This window comes from Antechinus flavipes, chromosome 1, assembly GCF_016432865.1.
Source record: "Antechinus flavipes isolate AdamAnt ecotype Samford, QLD, Australia chromosome 1, AdamAnt_v2, whole genome shotgun sequence".
In the NCBI taxonomy this organism is placed as follows: Eukaryota; Metazoa; Chordata; class Mammalia; order Dasyuromorphia; family Dasyuridae; genus Antechinus; species Antechinus flavipes.
Genome location: NC_067398.1, coordinates 494892854 through 494904893, shown reverse-complemented (window position 1 = coordinate 494904893; position 12040 = coordinate 494892854). Strand labels below are relative to the sequence as shown.

The 12040-nt window shown below is 38.7% G+C and overlaps 1 protein-coding gene and 1 long non-coding RNA gene across 2 annotated transcripts in view; one reads left to right on the top strand and one right to left on the bottom strand.

Annotated features, from left to right (window-relative positions):
- Positions 1-193: 193 nt before the first annotated feature.
- The window catches only part of NPC1 (NPC intracellular cholesterol transporter 1), a gene marked incomplete at its 5' end in the record, with an annotated part of 34811 nt that continues 22964 nt past the window's right edge, over positions 194-12040 (bottom strand). The window contains 11 exons of the mRNA XM_051970340.1: positions 194-412; positions 1453-1615; positions 2705-2818; positions 3848-4079; positions 5930-6130; positions 7348-7477; positions 9656-9771; positions 9987-10177; positions 11004-11093; positions 11490-11630; positions 11728-11855. Of these exons, the coding sequence (XP_051826300.1) occupies positions 315-412; positions 1453-1615; positions 2705-2818; positions 3848-4079; positions 5930-6130; positions 7348-7477; positions 9656-9771; positions 9987-10177; positions 11004-11093; positions 11490-11630; positions 11728-11855 (1604 nt within the window). The remainder of the gene's footprint in view (positions 413-1452; positions 1616-2704; positions 2819-3847; positions 4080-5929; positions 6131-7347; positions 7478-9655; positions 9772-9986; positions 10178-11003; positions 11094-11489; positions 11631-11727; positions 11856-12040) is intronic.
- LOC127543950 (uncharacterized) lies at positions 6137-7156 on the top strand. The gene is made up of 2 exons (XR_007949344.1): positions 6137-6312; positions 7051-7156. It is a non-coding gene; the product is annotated as an uncharacterized LOC127543950 (long non-coding RNA).

Below are 12040 nucleotides of genomic sequence, written 5' to 3'. Positions count from 1 at the left end.
GAGAAACTAGAATGGTTTCCCTATACAGGGTAATTTATCAGGACCCATGTCCTGATAAAATGATTCTCAGACAAAAGGTCCCCCATTATTATGTATTCTTGGAAGGGTAAGTGGAGTAGAGCCAAGGGGTCATGATCAATATAACCTTCAATAGCAAAACCAGATTGGAATTGGAGTCCAAGGAACAAGATGATCCTGTTAACTTCCTTTTTATTTTACTGTGAAACAGACCTGTAATTTTATAGATCTCCCTTTGTTCTGTTAGCATGAAATCCACTCTAGTAAATGTTTTTTTCCCCTTTACACAAGATATCTCATAAGTTTGTAATAGCAGTGTTAATGGAATATATTCGTTCAGTGCCTCTGTTTCGTTCTTGAGCAGCACGGCTTTTAGCTTTATTCACTGATGGCCCTAGAGGAGGAGGAAAATAATTACTGGTTTTTTTCTCCATAGTACTGTCATCTGAGGCTGTTTCTTAGCAGAACCACTTTTAAGAATATAAGAATAATTAATATTATCCCATTTAACAGATGAGGAAAGTAAAACCAAAAGAAGTAAAGTGACTTGACCAGGAGCACAGTTATTAAGTGTTTTGAAGCCAAATTTGAACTTAGGTCTGCCCGAGTGTAGGCTAGGTGCCCTTCTCTGCAAGGTCAGGTGTCCTTCTATGCATGACCAGCATTAGTATTCTGAGATGACCAATTTCATTCCCTGTTCTCTCTGGTCACTAGGCAGTTAAACATAACTACACAGAAGATGAAGGGCATGTCAGTAAAAAAAAAAAAATTGTCTCCCAGCCCCATTTCAGTCTCTAAGAAAATGCCATCAAGTAAAGCTGGTAATTTTTCCTTCACTTTGCTCAGGCTAGTTCACACATGGAATTGGTCCAAACTCATAGATGATTCTTACTAGGGAAATAACTGACTCATTTTAAGCCCCTGTACTAAAAACAGTAAAATGAAGGGCTGGGAATCTACTTGAACATTTTTATTCTCATTCCCAAAAAATTAGAGGAAAAATGTGGGAAGGGAGGGTGAGAAACAAAATGTCAACATTTAAATGATCTGGCAGCATATTTATTTTTACCCAGTCCTTTACTCAATAACATTAAATGTTTGTTTAGTAGAGACCAGTTGGTATTAAGTCACATTTAACAAGAATTTGATAAATGTCTCATATAGGGTCCCTTCTTCCCAGAGGACCAGTTAGTAGTAGGAAAATTAATAGAAATTTCTGCTTCAAGATCACATAATCACTGGGGTTAGCACTATAACAAGTAACAGTTGTGGCAACAAATCCTTCATGTAAAAATGAGAATTCCTTAGAATTCAAATTCAAACTGACTCAAAGTCAAAAGTCACTAGTAAAAAGTTTGAATAAATTCTTAAATGTTTCTGTATCATCATATCCTTCCAATTTTATACCCATAAAAACAACTTAATTATCCTTACCTATATAGCTAAGTAATACTGGGAGGAATATTAAGCCATGGGTGGCACCCAACAGGACCATAGCTAAATACATCCGAAAGTAAAATATCTGGAAAATTTGAGATCTGGCAAAGGCCAAGACCACAATCCCTCCAAATTTTGTCAGTGTAATTCCACTGAAAACCTTAAGAGAAACGTTAAAAGAAATTTACATTACATCAGTGTAAACAATTAAGTACCCTTTCTCCAACCATTGATAATCTCAACTCTTAAATCCCACCTATCCTCAGTCCAAACTACTAAATAATTTCTGTTATGGGCTGAAGACAAACACTGATTTATTTATTATATGACTGGCATTAGTACTTAATGAGCACTAGAATGGATGACAACATGGCAGAATTGAAAATCAAACTGATGAGGCACAATTTATATTGAGTATACAAAGAACAGTCTTTAGTAAAACTGAAAGCAAAACCTAATGCTTTGTACTTAAGGGGTGCAGAAGAAAATAGCATGTGATAAAATAATACAAATCATAATAAAGTCCACAGTTAGAATAGTACAAAAGAATCAAGAAAGGAGAGATCACTTAGAGATGGAAGAGTTCAGGGAATATTTTATGGAGAAAGGGACATCATATGAAATTTTTCCTTTCTCCAACTCAGTAGGCAGTGATACAGAGATGATCATCCAGGCATGAAAAATGGCATACACAACACAAAGGCATATAGATGGGGAAAGGCAAAATGAAAACCACCACCACGTTGGACTAGCTGGGTTTTGAATGTGTTAAAAAGAGATGCAGAAAGAATGAAGAAGTAAGCCCATGAGATAGATATAAAGCTATAAGGAATCTTAAGGAATTGTCTCTTCTCCTCTAACCTCAACATTTTACAGCTGAGGAAAACTGAAGGCCAGAGATAACGGCCAGAGATAACTGATTTGCCCGAGATCACACAAGGTAGTTAAATAGCAGGGATGGAATTTGAATCAAAATCCAATGACTTAAAGACCCTTCCATTCATATTTATGGTCTTGTGCCAGAAGTGAGAGGCAGTGACAAGTGTTAGAGATGTCACTCTATCCAGTGGCTTTTTCTATGTAGCATCTAACATCACAGACACCACTCTGTCCCAACTAGGTATAAAACCAAACATATATACACTAAACATAAGGCAATCTGAGAAGAGAAGACACTAGCAGGTGCTGTAGTTGCCCTACTTTGTTGAAATTTCAGCCAGTTGTCCTAAGGGCTAATCAGAATACTTACACAACTGCCCATGTGAGACAGTGCCTCCTCAGCACGTGCTACCCGACTCCCCATTGTGCTCATAGTAAATGCTCTGGTTATGTGACTACAGAACTCCACAGAGATACCACAACTCTGAAATGAAAAACAACTTTAAAGATGAATGGCTTGAAAATGGTATTATGTACTGAAGCTTGAAAGAGGTTTCCAGAGCATTGGGGTGGCAAATTTTTCCTAAGTGTTCCTCTTAACTCTTTTTCTCTTCCTTCTTCTTCATCATCTTTATCTTTCACACTCAAACACATCACTTTATCATCACTACCAGAAATCCTATCATTACTTTGGGAAAATCACAAAGTCCGGTTTGGCATTAGATTTGCCTTTGCTAAAAGGCCAGTGCAGATTCCACAAGAAAATCACTGATAGCCACCAAAAATGGTTTACTCCAAAATTAAGCCTTCTCTCTCTCTCTCTCTATAATATATATATGTTATATATATTATATATATATATATATATATGTTTTAACCAACTACTAGAAGCATAGAAAATGTCTAAAAAAGCAAAAAAAAAAGTGCTAGCAAAAATGCTTAGGTACTTTTCTCATTCTTTCTTTAATCCGTTTCTAAATGATGATATATTTAAAATATCTTAATCTTATTCTGAAGTGGGAAGTAAGTGTGGAATGAGTCCTTTCCTAAACCTTATTTTATTTATATTATGTAAGTGGGAACTATTAAGGGGGAATCTCAAATCCCTCCCCTACACTAAACTCTGATTTTCTAAAGAGTATATAAAACTATCAAGGAAGAACAAACAGACTAATACATTTATTGTTATATGCTGAAAGGTTTGACAATGTTAAAAATAATTCAAAAATATAGCCACAGAACAGACTGGATGTGTCTAAGTAGTCATCAATTTACTGTGGCTACAAATTGATACTTCAGCAACACCTTTACAGGGAGAAATACAAGGAGAAAAAAAAATCAAATGGTTCTTTCCAACAACAACTCTATTGGCCAATGCTAATGTCCTAATTAATCTTCTCTACAGTTACCAAGAACAGGTAGCAGTTTTCTGCTCTTATCTATTTTAAGATTTACAAAACATCCTTAAAAAATAATTTGTGGATAGCAAAGTACGGGGGGACTTAAAACTCACCATTACCAAGTTGACCAAGGAAACAGCATTCAGACTGATGCCCCAAAGCCACATAACTCCAAACATGTTGACCAAAATCATAGCAATTGTAACACACATGATCACTGAAGACCACAGGTCACAGCCCAGGAGTATTGTAGTCACCAAGAATATTGCTCCCAGGGATACACCAAGGTTAAAGATTGTGTCAACCACGATAGTCAGGTATTGCTCATAGAAAACGTAAAATACACTGTGGAGAAAACATGGAAATATTTTGTTCAGTCATTCTTGATTGACTACCTTAAATACTACAAAAGTATGATGAAGAAAAAACTTAACATTTAAATTTTTTGATAGATTGTTTTGACATAACCTCCTTATTCCTCTACAAAATACATTTCAGAGGAAGTAAACAAAACATGCTAAAGCCTAGTAAGTTCAAAGTTGAAACTTTCTTTTTTTAAGAGGATGATTTGGCATCCATAGAAAAGTTTAAGGTTATCTAGCAACTGAAGCTTGGTCTTGGGGTCTGAGCTATTCTGCCACTGACTTAAGTCATCATGTGATTCTGGGCAGCCTCTCTGAAACCTGACAACTCTCTAAGAAGAAATGACAGAATAGTCACCCAGCGTGGGAGCAAGAAATTTTCGGCTAATAAGAGGATTGCAAACTCCTTTCCCCACACACACCTAAAAAAGCCCCACATCATCATCATCTTTTTTTTTTTTGGCTGAGGCAATTGGGCTTAACTGACTTGCCTAGCGTCACACAGCTAAAGCCCAGATTTGAACTCGGGACCTCCCAATAGTCTTTAAAAAGCCCATCTCTATGATGCTTCTCCTGTCACACTACTGTCATTCTGGAGCCCACCTAAAGCACCCTGGCAAATACTGAGCTATGGTTACCAAAGTTTCCCAAAATGTCACTTTTTCTCCCAAATCACCCACCAGAAATGAATAATTTTAAGGATGCTAAAGGAGGCTGGTCTGTGGTCACAAAGGAAGCCAAGCCAAGAAATGTGAGCAGTGTGCCAGTGAAGGAAGGTCTGTGGTCCATGGGGTAATGGACTGAGGAGCTGAGGGGGGAGGCTGGTGTTACTTCTCTGATACCTCTGGGGGCCTTCATCTATCTGTATAACATGGTTAATTCGCTACTTTATGGGGCTGCTGCCCAAATAAATGCAAATCTGTACATCTTAAAGCCCCAGCTACTGGTGCTGTTGTATGTGAGGAGTTCCTACCACTACCTACCAAAGTCACAGGATCACAGAGTGACCCAAAGCACCACCTAGACCAAGGCCCTCATTTTATGCAGGAGAGGTGAAGCAATTTGGTCATGCAGCACGAGATCTGAACCCAGGTGAGAAACATGGACAGAGAAGTGCAGTCTGTTTTCCTTGCTGAGAAATGCCAGGACTCCCTTGAGGGATCAAATAAGATCAAAGCCAAACAAAACCCAACCTCCCACAACTGTGTAACACGACATTTTCCAAACTCCTCCTCATGGATCATTTTATTAGATACTTGCAATAACCTTGACCGAGGGAGCAATGAGGTGGTTCAGTAGATAGAGCGCTGGCGCTGGTGTCAGGAGGAGCTGAGTTCAAGTGCGGTCTCAGACATATGACACTTATTAGCTGTGTGACCCTGGCAGGTCACTTAACCCCAATTGCCTTGCAAACACTAGCTAAATAAATAGCCCAGGCCGGGCAGATAAAGTGAATATTAATACACACTTTCCATTTGCCATCCAAAAGCTGGCGCGTGGCAGAACTCCCTCCTTTGCACTTTGCGGCCTGTCATTCAGACTGAGCAAACTAGTCACAACCCCCACGGCAGACCTTGTAGAGCTGGAAGAAGTCTTGCAGACCACCAAGCCCAACCCCTACCCTTTCTCCTCTACAAAAGGGGAAACTGAGACCCAGGAAGGTGCAGGGCCCGAGGGCAGCACAACGGTCACAAAGCCAGGCCCCAGCTCTCCAGCCCACACCATCCCAACACCCCAGGCACAGGGGCCCATCCCAAATGGAACATGATTTAAGGAAGGGGGAGGGGGGAAGGGGCGCACGCACGCAAGGGTGGGGCAGAAGTCCACCCTTACCTGTAGGGGAAGACCCGGTAGTTTTTGTCCTGGAGGCCCATGCTGTCGGTGATATTAGCGGCCACCATCCTTGCTTTTCTCATGGCATCAATATAGTCAGAGGATGTATGGAGCACAGTGTGATAAGTCATAAAGTACGTGGCTCCGACCTCGGTATAATTGTTTTTGAAGTGAACAGCAGAACTATAAGATGCATGGCCTCTGGGAGAGAAAGAGCACAAGTCACGTCGGGAGCAGACAAGCATCATTCACTGCGTCTTGGACAGAGAACTATCCTGGTCTAAATGTATCTGTATAACGTGGTTCATTCGCTACTGTGTGGGGCTGCTCAGTCACAGACTGTGCTGCAAATTCTAAGGGATGGAAATCCTACGGAAGGAGAAGTAAGTGGGGGTTTAAGCATATATTTCTACCACAAACCAGCTTTTCTTTGTTATTATGGGGCTTCACATAAGTGTTATGTATGGGTAAACATGAAAATACTATCTTAGAATCTGGGTCAGCTCATGATATCATTTTTCTAAACCTGCAAAAAACAGTGAAGGAGAGAGGTTAAAGTCCCCATAAAAGACCTATCTTTCCTGATAATTAAGAACACACAAATACACATTGTTGGGAGCTAGAACCCAGATGGATCTATAGCACACACACACATACTTTAAAAGGCAATATGTAAAAGTGTCAAGTTTTAGCAAGGGTTCTCAAACTAACAATAAGCCCTTGTTAAACTTCCACTATTAATGACGATGATGATAATGGTAGTAGTGCAAGGAATTTTACAATTATCTGTTTTTAATATGACCTGTCCGTTAGGTGCTATTGTTATTCCAAGAATAGTACAGTGAAAGCCAGGTCTGGAACCATTTAGACTTGAGCTTAAATCCAGCATCACACATATTATTTATGTGGTCCAGTACAACTCATTTAACCTCCGTCTGCCTCCATTTTCTCCTCTGTGAAAATGGGGATAATAATAATAATACCATGAGCTTCCCCAAACTGTGTAAGGATAAAATGATATAAGACTTGTAAACATTATAGCAATAAATAAATGTTGCCTATTATTATTTCTAGACAGCGGGTTTAATTTTGATTTTCTACCTCTTATCTCATCTTCACAGTGAACAGCATAGGAGTGTCAGAGGGAAGAGGAAGACAACCACCACAAAGTTGTCCAGATTAAAATGCTAATATTCTGAATTTTCTATTAAAATTGGAGTAGAAACAGATCAGTGGAGATACCCAAGATTCTTTCAAGAGGCCCATGAGGTCAAACCTAATTTTTTAGTCATTTCTGAGATAATAAATAATGATAGATACAGCAAAACAAAAGAACTACAGTTTTTAAGAGTGTAAAGGAATCTTGAAACCAAAAAAAAAAAAATTAAGACTCACTGAAAAAGATGAATGGCACTCACCCTTTGCCGCATTTAGGGTTAGGGTTATCAGAAAGAAACATTGGCAGAAATTTCATGAAATCTTCACCCTGAGGCCTCCTTTTGCCGTCTGGAGTCAAAGGCCGGCAATGAATACAGGAAGGGTCCACAACTAGAACCAAGATGAAATAAAGCAAGGCCTGGCAGTAGAGTTTTGTAGGTTTTATGGTAAAACATGTTCATAAACCACATAATCCTCTCTATATAAACACATGTATAGAGTGTATACACACACACACATACACATACACACACACACACACAGAGCATTTATGTAGTTCTTCTTTTTTGTTATATCTAACCCTTTGTGACCCCATTTGGAATTTTCTTGGCAGAGATACTGGAATGTTTTCCATTTCCTTCTCCAGCTCATTTTACAGGTGGGGAAACTAAGGCAAAAAGAGTATGGGACTTGTCCAGGGTCACACAGCTAAGAAGTGTATGAAGCTGGATTTGAACTCAGATCTTCTCGACTTCAGGGCAGGCAGACTCTACTCATTGTACCACCTAGCTGCCTTCTCCCCAAACATACACAAAAGGTACAAATAACTACAATTATACATGGTTTGCTAGGAGAAAACACAGAGCTAGATGCTGCAGAAGGTAGAGCACCAGACCTAATTGGGAAGAGTTCCAATCCTGCCTCAGACAAGAGGCTATATTGATAAGCTGTATAATTCTGGGCAAGCCACTTGACCTCTCTAAATGTGGAAAATAAGCACTCCCTCCCACAGTAGTTGTGGGAATAAAATAAAATAGTACCAAAAGGGCTTTGCAAACCTTAAAGCACTATAAAAATGCTTATTATTTGTATCACTAATTATTTAACCTCTCTAAGCATTAATGGCCACATCTGCAAAATTAAGAGGACAGGGTACACAAGTTCTTTTTCTCTCTAAAATGTCCATAGATTTCTATCCTTCAAAATATGGCCTATCTGCTACTGGAAAAGACCCCTAATGGCAATTTTCAGAATCTCATCTCTAGTGTTTAAAAAAAACAACCTATGGGTCTCGAGTAATGACTGCTCAATTAGTTAATAACACAAATAAAAAGAGAACAATGAAAAGAAAACAAAAAGCAACCCAGAGAGAGACTCCCCAAAGCAAAGTAATCACCCGGGCCCTGGGATAGTCCTGCCACAATCAGCCCTGCACTCCTTCAGACTAGACACTGCCCTCTGTGACTTGCCAACTCAGTTCTGGATCCTGCCCTCTGGGGTATCCACACTGACCCCTGACTGACCAGTGCCCCTAGGCCCGAGTGGCCCCAACCACGTGCCATGTTATTCCCATCATACTCTTGCCCCCTGCTCTGCTGCTATAGGCAGCTCTTTCATACCTTCCCTTTCCTTGCCCATTCCAGCTCTAATTAGCAACAACAACTGGGCCTTTGATTTCTAGGACTTGCAATTCCTACTGGAAGAGAGCACTAAATGAGGACAGTCTTTTCCCAATCAGAGCCCCAGATGTAGGGTCTATATTTATACCAACACTGAGGTTACACTGCCAAGGATCATAGAGGATCTGGATTAATAATCTGATCTAAGTAACACCCTCCCAGTACCAGAAAGAGGAGCCAATTTACCTGTGGGCTGCATTCCCTAGTCCCATGACTTACCTCTGATCCCCATTCCCCTCTCTGTATCACCTTTCCCACTAGAAAGTAAGTTCCTTGAAGGAAGGCAGTGTTTCACTTTTACACCTAGCACTAAACACTTCTCAGAGTGCTCACCATTACATTTGATAAATGCTTATTCATTCATTCATAAGGTCTTAGAGTTAGAGTTAACAGGGATCTTCAAAGTATTTTAGATTAACTTTTCTTATACCACATACAGCTAAGGAAGCAAAAGTCAAGAGAAATCTGACTTTTCCAAAAATCACACAAAGAGTAAAAGGGGCCGAACCGGGCCCTGACTCCACATTCTCTCAATCCAAAATATGGAACCTCTTACTAATATAATGCCTCCCAGTAAGGTAAGCAACATTCTAAGGAATAAGGAATTTATACTTCTTATTTCAAAACAATGGGATGAATCAGTAGTTTTTAAAGGGTCTATTTGGCCTATAATATACTGAAGCTGTTTAGCATGGTAGTCAAGAAATAACTGTCCAATTTTAACTCATGAAGTACTTAAATATCTTAAAGAAATGACAGGAAATTATAAACGGGCTGAAAGCTATCACTCTAAATTAATTAAGTTTCAATGGGTTATGCAAAACTTTTCACTTAATAAAAAAGCAAAATTTAAAAGATGCTCAAAGGGAAGACTTTGAGAGGGTCTTACCTGAAGCATTACAAAACCGTTCTGTCATATTATAAATTCGGCAGCAGGAAGACTGGGGTTTAATCCAATCAAAATAATCATCAATCCAGGAAGAAGGGGCAAAGCCTATCTTTGTGCTATGGGACATAAGACAAATAAATGGGTAGGATGACAACACCAACTCTTTGATATTATTTTAACTTAAAATAAAAATCACTTTTGGGCTAAATCAACTCCTGAAAATTCTGGTCCATGACAGCTGAAACTGAGGACACTTTTTGCTTTCTAATTACCAAAGCAAATGTAAACAGAGTTTCAAGTTTGCAGTGACAAAGAGGAATGCAGTACTTACTAATTCTCTAGTTCTGCAGCATTAAAAACTTGGTGCACAAGTGAATTGTTGTTGCATCCCATTCCACCACACACCATGTTCTGCCCTTCTAAAGAGGTATAGTTATGTCCTTCTTCTACCACAAAATACACAGGGGGACCTGCATGTAGGTACTGATTCAGAGACTTGAAATAATCCAATACATAAGAATCCTTTAAAAAAAAAAAAAAGGCCTACAACAGATTAGAGAAAAGAGAAGGTAAAACTCAGGCAAGAAAAATAATTAAAACATCATAGTAATGCTACAAAACCAAAATTATCAAATTTAATATCAAGAGATGGGACCTAACTGCACTCCCAAATTATTTTTGCAGACATGATGAACTGTAGGTGTGGGGAACACTGCATATGTTACACTTCTTTTTTAAATTGGTTAGCTTTGCTGAACTGTTTCCTATTTTCTATTCTTTATCTTAAGGATGACTCTCACAAAAGGGAAGGGGAAAGGATAAATTGGGAAATGTAGGCAATATGAAATCATCTAGAAATTTCTGTTTCCAAGAAGTATCAAAAAAATGTATTTTACAAAAAGAAAATTTTTTCTTTTAGTCATTAGGAAACTGTTGAATGAATATTCCTTTAGCAAAGATGCTCGAGTAAAATGGGAAGTAGTTAGTTATATGGTCTTAGAGTTAGAGTTAACAGGGATCTTCAAAGTATTTTTAGATTAACTTTCCTTATACCACATACAGCTAAGGTAGCAGAAGTCAAGAGAGATCTGACTTTTCCAAAAAGTTATATATAACTTCTTTAAATCCAACTACAAACTGACAAACTGGTTGTTCCTGTTTTGATTCTGACTCTAAAAAAGGCACAGTGAACAATGGGGTAACTCAAGTTTGCAATTCTTCAGAGTAACACCCTTAACATCAGTAAAGATGTATTTATCGATTGAAATTTTCCCTTTATATCTATATTACCTATATAAATTTTCTTGGTTAATCAAGTCAAATGAAATCAAAATAAAACAAATCTTACATCTGGCATTGAAAGAGACTGATCCAAGCCAATTTCCACTTTGTTGAGAACTGCTATGCTGAATGACAGAATACCCACAAATACAGATATCTGCAAGAGAAAAAAGGACTTGAAGCTTCTGTACAGTATCTCCACAATTACAAAAACTTAAAAAAAAAAAAAAAAAGATTTCAATCCCTGAAGAACTTGGACTTTCCTACAGGAGTGGTCAACTTTGGCCCAAAGATCATGCAATGCTGATGCATTTCTATCTAATGTGCAGGGCAGTCACAAATCCATCATTGTCATCAGACAGGCTAGAACGCTAACAATTTATACCTGTGGAAAGCACTAACTAGCTAAGATTTGAAGAGATAGGCTTAACATTAGCCACTTATCTTCCTAGGTGTCCAGTTTCTTACAAGGCACTTGTTCTGATTACCCAGTGACAAATACCCATTAGAAAAGAGAAAGGGGAAAAGCAAATATTTGCAAAAGGCCACATACCACAATAGGCCGCATCCAGTCTTTCAGCAAAAATGGAGAGAAGGCATTTTTGAAAAACTGAAACAAATAGCTCTCTGATGGCTGGGAATCAGTTCTATCTTCAGCAATTCTGACACAACACAGAATATCCAATTTATTCTTCTGATTGGGTGAAAAGAAAGATGTCATTGTAAGAACATTATCACTGTCATTTAGACAAAGATAGATGAGGATCAGCTGCCAAAATTAGATACCTTACCTCCTGACGCTTAATGTCCAGGCCTAAAAGACTCACAAAACAAGTAATTTGAAGGAGGAAGTCAATGAAAACAGCCATTCCAGCAAACAGAGAAAAAGTTCGCACAGCTGGCATGGTTGACAAAGCCCCTATGGGATAAAAGGAAAGGAGACTGGTCACTCTTGTCCCACGTGAAGTACCAGCTTTACAATTAACCATTTCTGTGGGACTGTGGGAAAGGAGGCCGACATACCAATAAGAAAGTTCACCCAAGATGTGCTGGGGGTATGAGAGGTATACATTACTAAATTCATTGTGCCTATATTTCAATTGA